Source organism: Tamandua tetradactyla, chromosome 24, assembly GCF_023851605.1.
Source record: "Tamandua tetradactyla isolate mTamTet1 chromosome 24, mTamTet1.pri, whole genome shotgun sequence".
Taxonomy (NCBI): Eukaryota; Metazoa; Chordata; class Mammalia; order Pilosa; family Myrmecophagidae; genus Tamandua; species Tamandua tetradactyla.
In genome coordinates, this window is record NC_135350.1 from 17,463,802 (window position 1) to 17,477,433 (window position 13,632).

Genomic DNA, 13,632 nt, shown 5'->3' on the forward strand with positions numbered 1-13,632 from the left:
TGGACCCACTGTGAGATGGACCTGAGCTAAAACTCCTCCAGATACCCCTACTCTGATGGGTGGACCGGAGTGATGTTTTGGATCTCTTGGAATTAGTGTCACATCTGAGTCAGTATCTAGTAATCCCTGAAATGCTGATCATTTCCTTTTCCCCAATGCACAGTCACCCTGGTAAAAGGCCATAGGTCTCCTTGCAGAAGGCTAGAGAAGGTTAAAAGTGTAACTTTTTGGCAGTGTAGCAGGGTCTTCCCCAAGAGTACCTGGCCCTGTTCTCATTCAAGGGGTGCTGGGTCTGTAAACTGTCTCAAGTCTGGAAATTAACTAAGGGCCCATGACTCTCTGTTTTTGCAATTCGGGTCAGACTTCTGTTCACTTGACCTAGAGCTCTTCTGCTTATGCAGCTCAAACAAAAATTTAGTAGACTTCCCATCTATTTTACTTCTAGGTACCCCATGATTTACTAGCCAATGCCAAAAGTCTCGTGAGACAGATTATTTTGACTACTCCTTTGGGTCTGTTGTCCATTATAGCAGCCATGCCCACCTTGTCTATGGTGATTAACTGTTGTCACATGTTTTCTACCAACTCAGCATCTGAGCATCCCCATTGTGTTTAAGAGCCCAGCTCAGTGACAGCAGTTCCCACAGTAATACCTGATCTACAGAGACAGGTGACTACAGAGCTCTTCAGGGAAGATGGAGCTAGTCTTACAAATTTATTCATCAATGTTCTGATAAAAAGGTGTGTTCTCTGGACATTTCTGAGGTGTGTGAGCAGGTCTTCCATGATGAATCCACTCTAGCATCCCAATCTCTCTAAGCCTTTGGATTCCCTCATCTACATTATACCAGAGCAGTTCTGGCATTTCTACCTCAGGTATTGGCCACCTTTTGATCCATGTTTCACCCATCCACTAAGACAAATTGTTAATGTCCTTTCTAACCCTTCAAGCTACAACGCTGAATGCAGTATCTTTGCTTATTGGGCCTATATCAATAAATTCAACCTGATCCAAGTTTTCATTCCTTCTACCATTATCCCACACCCTTAATAGCCATTCCCACACATATTCCCCTGATTTCTGTCTATGTAAATCGGAAAACTCATGCACTTCATTTGGAGTATAGCATACCTCCTCATGGGTCATACTTTGTACCTCACCTTTAGGGGCCTGTTGGGACTTTAGTCTAGTTATAAGTCTTGAAAAAAAGAGGGATGGTAGGAGTGGGTCATGAAAAGTGTTAGAAGTGTCTTTCGAGTCAGTTGCATCAGGGCATTCTATTGCAGTTTCATCTGGTGAAACAGAATTAATCTCTCCAGATAGAGGAGTGAGGACCGTTTCCCCATGGGAGGTGGTTACAGATTTAGCGGGCACTGAAGAAACTCAATCTCTTTAGATGGAGGTTGGATGGCTGATTCCTCAGCACAGACTAGAGGCCAGGAAGCTGTTTCCTCAGTACAGACCATTACAGGTCTAGTTAGCAAAGATTCAGCAGAATCCAGGGTTTCCATGTCCCCACTGTCATTATTATCAACCCAAATTCCCCCATCCCAAGCTTCAAGATCCCATTCTTTTCCAATCAAAGCCCTTACTTTAAGAGCAGACACTCTGCAAGGTTGAGAATTTAGCTTATGTTTTAAATCTACTACTGGCACAATAAGACTCTGGGTCTGGTTTTCAGAGATCTCAAATCTGTGACAACAGGAAATAAGATTTTCTTTCAGGGCTCAGATAGAAACTTTTAATTCTGTCAAATAGCACTAAAGTTCCAAATTTGAGGCCTTCAGCTCATCCCCTTCCCTTATAACTGTATCCAGCACATCTAATAGTAACCAACCAACATCATTATACCTCTTCACTCCACAAAACTCTAAGGTTTTAAAACCACCACCCAGAGTCTTGCCTCATGTAAGCATCCAATTAGCTGAATCCAATGATGTTATTTTGCATATCTCTATTCCCAACTTATGCCTCGGACTGTCAGTGCCATCTTAATTATTAGAAACAGAGTCATTAATGCCTTTGAGTCTAATCAGAATAGAAAACCAATTGTAAAAGCCCATTTTAAAGATTCTGTCTCAAGAATCCTCCCCTACACACATACACTTCTGGTACAAAGTTGTGTTAGTCATGTTCTTTAGAAAAATGGAACCAACAGGAGGTTTACAAAATAAATCTAAGATAAATTATTATAAAATAAATACGATAAAAATGTCTCACACAACCGTGAGAATGCCAGAGTCCCAAATCCGTAGAGCAGGCTGTGAAGCTGGCAATTCCAATGAAAGGTTTTGATGAACTCCACAGGAGAGGTTCACTGGCTGAAGAAACAGTGAAAATTCTCTCTTCTTCCTTTAAAGTCATCATCTGATTGACTCAAATCCATCTGATTGGATTATATTGTTTGTGTGAGTCATGCCATTAGTTGATCATAGATATAATCAACCACAACTGCGATAAACTGACTGATGATAAATAAACCAGCCTTCTGGTTTATCAACCAGTTATGAGATATCCTTGCAGTAATGGTTAGGCCAGTGCTTGCCTGGCCAGACAACTGGGCCCCATCACCCGGCCTAGTTGACACATGAACCTAACCCTCACAATAGGTATCTGCATGGATAAAAATTAAAATAGCCTATGGTAATATTTTTCAACTACCAAACTTTATCTAATACCAGATGGTAAATAAGTAAATTGAAATTTCAATTCACTGAGTGAAGGAACGATCTCTAAAATTCCATTTAGTTCTAAAATTCTAGAAGTTGAACAGTTGACTTCCAACAACACAGGAAGGTTAGCTAGTTGCATCTTCTCATCAAAACATAAAAATGCTGGGTCAAAAAAGACTACAAATGGTGTTTAATACTAACCAAGTTTCAAAGAGAAATCCCTTGATGTCAGAAATGAAGAGGAGCTGAAAGCCACAACTATTTGGCCCCTGGGAAAGCAGATATTAATACAGGTTCTAGGAAGTGGAGTTTTAACATGCATATGGAGATGGAAGACATAAACTTGGGCCTTCTGGGGAAAGAATTAGAATTAAGACTATTCTACCAAGTGATAGTCTCAAAGAACTCTGCTGCATGAATGATTAGCAATAACTTCCCACCAAATTAGGAAAGTTGCAAAGGAGATTGTCATCAGCTTGGTATTTTTGGAAAAGGAACAAAATGATAATAGTTATAAATTTTCCTTTAAGTGTTCAGAAGAATCTCAAGACCAAAGATGTTTAAGAACTACCAAGTTAGATTTTGTGTAGAAAAGTAACAGGGTAGAATTACAAACCTTAACTACTTAGCACTGGACCCAGCACATACAATTTCTCACACACAAGCTATGGGTTTTGTAATCCAGTTTTACCTCACAAAATATTAGAAATAGTACAAATTGTAAATAAGCTATTAAAAAGTTAGCCATATACGCTACTTTGAAAGTGTTCTGCACCCCAGTAAAGCCATGTCCTTTAATCCTGATTCAGTATTGTAGGGTGGAAACCCTTTTGATTAGATTATCTTCACATAGATTAGGTGTGCCCAATTGTGAGTGTGGCCTTTTGGTTAGATGGAAATGTGACTCTGCCCATTCAATGTGGGTCTTGATTAGTTTACTGGAGTTCTTTTAAAAGGGCAACATTCTGAAGAAACCTCAGATGCAGATGTTTGGAGAACAGTTGATTCAGAGCTAAGAAAGACATGGATGTTTGGGGATGCTTGGAGTGCCGACAGAGAGAGCAGATGCGTAGGCATGGGCAGAGCCCAGCAGATGTCACCATATGCCTTCCCCAGAGATACTAAACAAGACAGAACCCAAAGTTTTTGCCTCAGAGAAGCTAAACATAGGCCCACAGATGTTTAAAGAACAAACCATTGGCATCAGAAGCTGAAAGCAACAGAACCGCGAGCAAGGACCAGCAGAAGCCAGGACATGCCTTCCCATTTGATAGAGGTGTTCCGGGCAGCAGCAGCCTTTCTTGAGTGAAGGTAACCTCTTGTTGGTGCCTTAATTTGGACATTTTCATGGGCTTAGAACTGTAAAGTTCTAACTTATTAAATTCCCTTTTTAAAGGCCCTTCCATTTCTGGTATATTGCATTCCAGCAGCTTTAACAAATCAATACACCATATATTTAAAAGTTGCATGTATTTATATATTTCCTGAGTAATTTTCTTATTAATGTCTTATGATAGATGCTTGACACATGAAGACTAAACTTGAACCTTGGCAAATTCAGTATTCTGTAGATTGATTGTGATAGTCATGGCTTCTCCTGTGGCTTTCAGGTCAAATATCTCCTCTTGGATTGACATTCTTTAATATCTTTTCTTGTCCCTTTCAAGGGGCTCATTTTTTATTTGCATTGTCTGCTGCATTTCAATAACACTATTATTTTTCAGTGCTTACTGTGACCAACACACAATGCGTGGATGGATACCAAAGCACCCCCCATTCCTGGATATTATATATTATCACTCTGGAGGTGAGAGTTAATCGTCTTGTCTTGGATAAAGACTAATCTTGGAGCTATAACAAATGTATTTAAAGCATTAAGCCAGATTCTAAATATTGCTTCCTGAAAGATTCAACTTTTCAAAATATTAATCTTCAGATACTATGAAACTTTTTTTTTAAAACTATATGGTGAACATTCTGATTAAAGACTATAATAGGCTGACCACTGATTAAAGCATTAAAACCTGAGACAATCCATGCAGAGGAGATTTAATTTTCTGATTAACCTGGAAATCAGGTTTTTCTTTTTATTGTAATTGTTTTTTTAAAAAATATATTGGCACATTTTTCAGTCCTTTATGGTAGAATAGCTTGGTATTTTAAGTCCAGTAGTGTGCTGGAACTGGCTCCCACTGCTTGCGAAGTCGAGTGTGCCCCCCAGTCCCCAACTCCATCTTCAGTGAGCTCACAATGGTAGCTTACAATTGGCCATGGTGTGAGTATTTACAACATGGAAATCAGCCAAGCATCACTAATCAGGACTTTTGGTTTCTTTCTTCATTTTTGGACAGCAGGCCAGTAACATTTACCAGCACGTTATCGATTTTAAGGATCTTAGGATCATTATATTAGTCTATAGATCATGAAGGTAAAGGGAATTTTAAAGATCTTCCCATCCAAACTAGTTATTTTTCAAAATTATAAGAAAATTGAAAAGATTTTGCAAAGATCACATAGCTACTAAAAGCCTGATCCCAAACTAGAATTCTTCTTTCCTGATTCCTAGCCCATTTCCACCACATCCAGATAGAGAAGGTGAAAACACTAACTCCAATTCATTTCACATTGATTGCAGGCCAACTTTGGGTCTGGTCTGTCTTATGCGTGGGGTGCAGAAACAGAGCACTGAAAATGATTCAGCTAACTGCTGCCCCTAGAATGTGGATATACCACTTGATATTAGCTTATTTTCTATTTACTTGCTTTCTTAGAAGATGACATTCACACATTCAAACTAAAAGAATTCTAGCAAAGAAGCATGCAGTTGAGTTTTCCAGCCTGAGGGAAGAACCACTGTTCTCAGGAACACTTGCTATTAATTAAGTGATCTCTTCACCTCTAAAAAGTGATCTTTTCAACAGAAAAACATCCCTAAGTAGAGAACCATATTGTCGTTCTCCACAGTAAAATCCTTGTTCTACAGGGCCAAGGTTAACCTTTGATCTATTCATCTATGTCTTAGCCAGGGACCAGGCTCTCCCTTACATCAGCCTGCCAGTTATGTGCAGAAAGCGGCTGGGGGAGGGGGGAATGGAGGGAGGGGAGAACTAGTCTCTAGTTCTCTTAACTATAAAACACAAGAAATAGAAGTCATCAGCTAACTTAAATAAATTATTTTTTATGCTTTGAAATAAACTATCCTGATAATTCATAACTTAAACAGCATTTATTTATCTCTTTTACAATTATCTTTTAGACTTTAATAATCCCAGGTACCAGGCATTCATCACCATGGATTCCATATAAGGTCATTAAGCATGTGAAGAGTATAACTGCTGGATTGCAGCCAAATGATAGTCTGCAGAGTGACATGCAACCAAGAAGGGAAATAGGTAGCGAGAGTTTTAACAAATCTCTGCACCCATACTCTATTTCTCCTTAATTATGCACGGCAATACAAGATGACCACATGAAACATCTGCAGTGCCCAGCGTGACTGTTTTAACTCCTTATTCTGAGACTCCTCCCTCGTTGCAAAGGTTTCAGGAGGTTCTTCTTGTCCCAGGAATATTCTCTGTCCTCGTCCCCCACCTGCCCTAGCATGTGCTCTGCAGACCCTTTCTGAGATTTGCCTTTGGAGGAAAGTCTAATCTGAGCACCTGTTGTAATCAAGCCATTTTCAGGGCTTTTATCCACTTGCCTGGGTGCAGGGAAAAAAGTTGCAAAATATTGATGCAGAGCTAGGAAGTTAGTTTGGGTTATTAACTTCCCCAGATTAGCATGATTTGTGCTAGAGTTAAAACGTTTTCAACCCTATACTGGGCTACTACAACTGGATGACTAGATACCACCTTAAATCACAATTTATCTATAGTTAATTCTAACAAGCCCTTTTTTTCATATCAACAAGACATTATTAATGTCAGATAGCCATTTTGATTTATGCCATGATTTGGCACCAAAAAGAGACATTGAAGGAGTGTTTTCCTGGTTACAAGTTAATTTTTAAATACCCTTCCCCCCTTTTACGTTGAAGTAACCAACATAAACCTTAAGAAGATTAAATCTAGTAGTGTCCCAGATAATAGAAATAAAAATAGTTCTGATTTCAGAAATAAATATACCTAGAGATATTTATCCCTATTTTAAAATATTGAAGACTCTATTATGGCTGCCAGTTAAACTAATATTTTGTGAAACCAGTTGGATATGAAATGTGCTGACTAGGCATTTAAAACATCCCAAGATGTGCTTAATTTGTAAATCATATATGTTTGTCAAAGTGTGCATGTGCAAGTGAATGAAATAATAAAAAAGGAGATGATTTTAATAAATAATTTAAATCTATCCCACTCATTTCAAAATAAATTCTTATACTTTAACATGAATCCTAGTCTGCAATATAATATCTATTTAAAATTTCAGTGGTGATTTATATAACATATAAAGCCAGTTATATGCTTGTACAGAAACTGTCCCATTCAATAACAATAGCTAAGGCAGAAGCTGGCTACATTAGTGCCCTATAAATAATTAATTGTATGACATTCTGAAATGAATTTAAAATAGTCCCTTTTGATTAAGTGAAGTAATATTAAAATTCATATTAAAATTAATTACTGTCAACCAAATTGATTCTATTAAATCAGAATAAATTAATGAAGAAATTAATTGTTGCAATTATTTAGCCCTTTTAATTAGCTTGTCCTGCCCGGGATATAAACTGATCCTTTTAAAAAGCTGCTAGGCATTTATTGTAAAGCCTGACTGAAATTTTATGTGAGTATATTATTGGGTGTGCATTTTACTACTTACCATCAAGAACAAAATGATGATTTTTAGGGTCTGAACACAATGTTAAATTAAATATCTCTTACTGGTCAGTTGCATAAAAATAACCAAGTAAATTGTAAAAGTACCCACAGACAGCCCCCAAGGGGTTATTCCAAACACACACCCTCTACCTAATAATGTAGTCCGAAACCAGGAACGAGGTTCTGCAAAAGCATCCAGGAATGTTACGGGAAAACAGAACTGAAGCGTGTTACCAGGAACGAGGCTGCAAACCTCCACGAACATTATGCGTGAACAGAACGAACTGGGATCGAGGCTCCAAAGTCTCGGGAAAGAGATTTTATTAGTCTATGACCATAGGTCTCAGCCAGTAGCCTCTGAAAGTCTGAGCCCCAAACTGGGCTTTATACAAGGTATTTAAAGACAAATGAGTGCTATTGTCTTCCCTGTATGGTAACTGGCTACACTTGAGCGAGGTGATTGGCTGCTCGCTGGTGAGAGGTGATTGGCTGCTTGCTAGTGCGCAGCACCAGGAAGGGTTGAGAGAGAGCCCGGAACGGGTCTGCTTGCTGGTAGGAGGTTGCTTGCTGCAATAGATCATGGCTCCAAGTCATGTTTTTATTGCTCCATGAAAGATATCTCAAGGACAGGTAAAGCCTTAAAGTCCTCCATGACTCCTTTTCCGCAAATGGCATGTGTGTGTTTTGTTTATCCGGATCTTGGAAGGCTGGAATGAGGAAGAACTTTGGGCCGGGGTTTCAGGTTGGCTGGCATTTAGTTTAGTGTTCATGGCTGAGGGAGATTGAACTTTCTCAAGGATCTTTCATTTCACAAAACTAAGTATCCTTAAATCCATCAGAATTACGGTAAACCCCACTTCCTGCAGCACTGGTTAGGAAGCAGAACCCTCGCCTGTGGTCTAAATAATGATATCTTCAGAGCAGTTCCTCCAGAACACCAGTGTCAGAAATAAATGCCCAGACGCCTAGAGAATAGGAAATGTTTCATTTGCCAATGCCATCACGTTAAGAGTAAACTGTCATCCAAAGACCTTGCTGCGCAATACCACATGCATTTCAGAAAGAGAAGGAACAGTTAGAGCTTTCCTATCTTTTAAGAAACCAGTAACTATAGGCAACGTGCAGCAAAAGGAAGAGACTAAGCATCAGAGAATCTGGATCCTCCTGGTCCCCACTGTTTTTCCAGCCTGTCCCGGGCAAGTCCCCACCGAGTCTCTAAGACGCCGGTTCCTCACCTGTGAAACAGGGATAATAGCACTTCATCCAGTCTGTCTCCCAGGGTTATGATGAAACCTGTGGGAAAGCATTTTGTAAATGGAAAACTGCTATTTAAATGTAATATTTTATCATTTTTTATAAAGTCAGACCTGTTCTGTAAAACTAGTAAGCCAAAATTTTGATGTATTTCATTTTCTAAAGGAGAAATTTTGACAGCTGACTGACAACAGATAACTAATCCTACAATCTGTCCTATTATGCAACAGAAACAAAAGGGGGAGGCTTCATGAACAGGGTTAAAATTATATGCCCCACACTTGCTACAGTTTGATTAAATTAAAATCAACTATTTCTGCTAAATTGATTTGTTCTATCCAATATCCTTTCTGGTTTCTCTTTTACACAACATCCTTCCACTAACTCAGATTTACCAATTTAACAACACACCCCTTTTACAATAATTTAAATTCTTTTTTGATAAAATCTGGCAGTTTCAGTTTTGCCAGTAAACATCTATACCTAGATGGCAGAGATTAACTTTGTTTCAATTCCACCCTTCCCTTTAGTTTTATCTCCCTCTCCCTTGCAGCTCTCTCCTGGACTTCAAAGCAGCTTTGTGGTTTGCCTTGCAGAAAATCAATGGCTGGGAGATGAAAAGCAGCTCTTTTTTATCTCTGCCTGCTGAAGGTCATTCTACTCAGTAGCATCTGTCTGAGATCCTCAGCCATTTTTCCTTGCATAGGAGAGAACTGAATTGATTACACACACAGAAACCATTATAAGGAGAGAGTGGTGACTATTTTAAAGGGATAGGATCATATCCAAACGTGAATATATTAAAAAGAATAAGTGGAGTGTTGATTTGTATTTGGAGTATAAATTAAGACTTTTTTTTGTATGCTGTATGGGTGGGTCAAATTTCATTATTTTTCCGTGTGGGTATCCCATTTTTGCAGCACCATTTGTTCAATTTGTGTTTGCTTGTTTTTTTTATTCTTTTGCTTCTTTTTTTTTTTTTGTTCTGGGGCAAGTGCATGGACCGGGAATTGAACCCGGGTCTCCTGTATGTTAGGCGAGAATTCAACCACTGAACGACTCTCGCACCTCCAAGACTATTATTGAAGGTAATCTTGAGTTTTTAAAAGAGCTATGTCTGGATTTGTTATGGACTACCAAACTATATAGTTTATCCAATTCTCTCATGGGTACCTAAGAAGTTGTTTGAATTTAACAAATTATGAGCACTATGGGGCATTAATAAATTAATGTTGATGTCTACCTACATAAGCAGAAACATATTTCACTACAGCCAAATGTGGCCTTGCTTATCCAGGCTGTATATTCTGTAATGATGATGTCAAATGTGTTGCTTAGCTCTCTCTTTATAGCCCAAAGACATTTCTTGAACCACTATTGGGAAGAGAGACATGAATTCCCCAATGCCTTCAAGTCAGAAGTGTGCTTTCCTGGGGTCCCATGGCATATAACTGGCTTCTATGTAAACACTTTTGCTTCTGTGATGTGGTTAGAGGGGTTGTGTCAGGGAGTAAAGTCGTGGTAGAATCTTGTAGAATTAAAGCCGAGGATCTAAATGTCCTTGGCAGTTACACTGGCACGTTCCCAAGTGTATACACCAGGAACAACTACGAGTGGAGAACCAGTAACATTTTATTCGTTGGGCCCGTGACCACTATACCCCGGTTCAGGGCTTCTGTAAATACGGGTTAAAGCGCACAGCTTAAGCTCACGGCCGAGTGGGCATTTTCTCTGCCCCAACCCAGAATCTAAATCTGGGAATCCTATTTTCTGGGTTATCACACAATATAGGAAGTAAAACAGAAGGCCAACAATGTTAAGTGTACATGTAAAAAAATAAGAACATAAAGTTGGCCAGGTAACAAAACAAGTCTTGGTTCAGCGTGTCAGTTATACTACTTGCCATGGAAGAGAAGGGAGAAAGTACCTTTCAATACACACTAACCCTGCCCATCAATAAATATATGGCCCCAAAACTCTTCTGGAACCAAACCAACCGGGTTATCATTTCTTCCTTTTGTTGGGAGAAAAAAGGGAAGGTTGGAAAGGGGAACAGGCAGTCTAAGATTGATTCTAATCTGCTACATACGTGACTCTTTCTCCATTTCTAGATTCTTTGAGGGCAAGACAGCACCATGTTCATTTTGGCATTTTCCATACAAACGAATTGTCCTTCGGTCCAAGAATAGGTCCGCAGTAAGTATTTTTTTCAGTGAAGGAAAGAAGGGAAAACGTGTTTCCAACATAAAAAGCATCCACCGACAATGATTGATTAAGCACTAGATAGGAACCTGCCCCTTGGCATACATGAAGCAGGTAATTTTAAAGAAATAGAACATGGGCCCTGCTTATAAGGACTGGCACATACAAAGGAATTAGAAAAGAAAAAAAATAATAAACTGTGGGCACACAGGCTACAAATGTTCTATTTCTATTTCGTTTTGCACATTCAATAAGCTGGACCTGATACGTCCCTCCAGCCAAAGCTGTCCCTAATAATACACTTTACAAGAGGGGAGGCTTAGGAGTTTGGGACTCAGACCTTTGCTGCTTACTGGACGCATGACCTTGCACAAATTGTTTTACCTCCTTCAGTCTCAGTTTCTTTATATGCTAAATGAGTCTGGTTAATATCTGCTTTGTAGGCTTTGCATGAGGAATAAAGAAGTACAGTTATAAAGCAAACAGTACTTAGGACATATAGCACATAAAATTAGAGGTAGCTATTTTTATTGTTTTTGTTTTTAACCTACCAAAGAAGAACTTTTCACCTAATTATGAGTTCACCCTTGTAAGCACAGTAAATCTTGTAACTTTACCATGCTTGAGGTCCTTTTCCATTCATTTTGTGGGAATTAATTACTCAAGCCAAAAACAGAGCTAAAGGTTGCCGTGGGCACGATGAAAATGAGGGTTATGAGTGTTATACAGTAATGAACCGGATGCTATGGAATTCGATGCTAACTCTCTTTTGCTGGTCCTTGGGGAAGCGGCACCTATTGGCTAGGGTTATTTGCCTGCTCAAAGAAAGACACTCCCTTGCCAGCAGCTGCAGCTACCCCACTGAATCTGTGCTGGAACCATCTGCCCTGACTGTGAGGAGTTGTGCGTTTCTGCCCCGATATGCTGCCCTGCTGCTCCTGACTTCTTGTCAAAGACCCTATTTTGAGAAGGTTGTGTAGAGGAGCAACCTGAAATTCCCTTTTAGCCTCTGGCTTTGGCCAGCATGTTCTCTTACCCTGTCTAAAAGTGACTCTTATCCTTAACTGGCAGCCGTCTCCTACAAGCACAGCGTTTTCATTCTGCTGCAGGTGGTGACAGCACGTCTTCCCAGGAACATCAGCAGGACAATTTGATCTTGATGCATGAATTGGTACATAATTCTGGTGCCGCCGAGCACAAAAGTACCATGATAAATCTTTCCCATGCAGCTTAATTACTGATATTAGTAATAAGTTAGTTATTCTTAACTCTGAGGATCCATGAATTCAGGGAGGAGGGAAGAGATTTTTATTTCACAACAGCGTAGTGTATTTTCTGTTTCTGTTCTTCTAAGTAGCCTAATTATATAGCTCCTACCCCAAGATAAAATTCTTTGGAACACTTTTCTATGGTGACCTTTAATTTTCAAAGCTACCTTAAGCATGTTTGTTATTACAAACACTCATACTGAATAAAAGAAATACAATAAAATAGCACTTAGCAAGGTATTTATCCTATGTAGTAAAAATGATTTATTTTTATTGTTGTTGCTCAATATTCTTTTCTTTAAGGACTGACAGTTTCTTGGCCGTATAGGAACTTTGCTTTGCTAAGCATACTTTTAGATGCGTCTGAGTACACTTGTAACATTTGGAAGAGGAGTGATTGCACATTTTGTGGTAAGCTGCTGTAATGCAGTGTGCAATACATAATGGTGGAAGAGTGTGTGCTCTTAGAGTTACACTAATTTGGATGGGAACATTGGCTTTTCCACCCTCTGGCTGCGTGACTTCGATATTTAATTTAAACTTCCTAATTCTCGATTTTCACATCTGTAAAGTGGGTTTAATAATTGTGTGTGCTTCACAGGGTTATTGTGAAGATAAGTGAGAAAATACAGTAATGCACTTATTAGAGTGGGTGGGACACTGGAAGGACTCAATTAATGGGTACTTCTAAATTCTCCTGCTTTTGAAATGCAAGTAAGATGCATTTCTTGGCTAGTAGAGGTAGCTTCCTTCCATCATGGTATCTACATGCCAAGGATGAGGGAAGGAGGGTGGAGAAGAAGCCAGCTATGCCCTCGAGGAGCTAGGAAGTGGCCTAAAAGAGGCAATTTAAGGTACAGTGAGAAGGCAGGAAGCATGCCTTTGTTTGCTTGGATGGTCAGAAAGACCCTTCTACTAAGACTAAATGAGGAGTAGGAGTTTTCCTCTGAAGGGTAGGAGAGGAGGGCATTGCAGGCAGAAGGAAAAGAATCCACAACAGCAAGGAGGTGAGTGAAAGTGAGGAAACATCAGGGAGGTAGAGGTGGGAGGGAATGAATGAGGGAGCAACTTTTCCACTGCCAACACTTCCCGGGCCAGTGCGAGAGCACAAATGGAGACCATATTCCTTCACCATGCGTGCAGAGAATCTGAAATTCCAGGTACCTGGAGTGAGCCGTGGGGGAGGGTACACAGACTCAAGATGAGCACATAATTCTGACCCCAAGGCAGGGCCAGAAGAGGACATAGGGGAGAGAACTTTTTAAGCCTACCCATTGTGTGGCATTTGTCATAGCAGCCTGGAAAACTGACAGAGGAATAGAAGGAACCAGCTACAAGGTAGGTTCCATGAGAGTAGGGACTTTTTCTGTCTTTTCACATGTGAATCCATAGCACCAGGAATAGTGCCTAGCCCATGAATT

General features: G+C 39.6%; 1 protein-coding gene across 1 annotated transcript in view; it reads right to left on the reverse strand.

Moving 5' to 3' along the window:
* Positions 1–8,709: 8,709 nt before the first annotated feature.
* The window catches only part of NPNT (nephronectin), a 129,190-nt gene continuing 124,267 nt past the window's right edge, over positions 8,710–13,632 (reverse strand). The window contains exon 12 of the mRNA XM_077142632.1: positions 8,710–8,780. Coding sequence (XP_076998747.1) covers positions 8,719–8,780 — 62 coding nt within the window. The 3' untranslated portion in view covers positions 8,710–8,718. The remainder of the gene's footprint in view (positions 8,781–13,632) is intronic.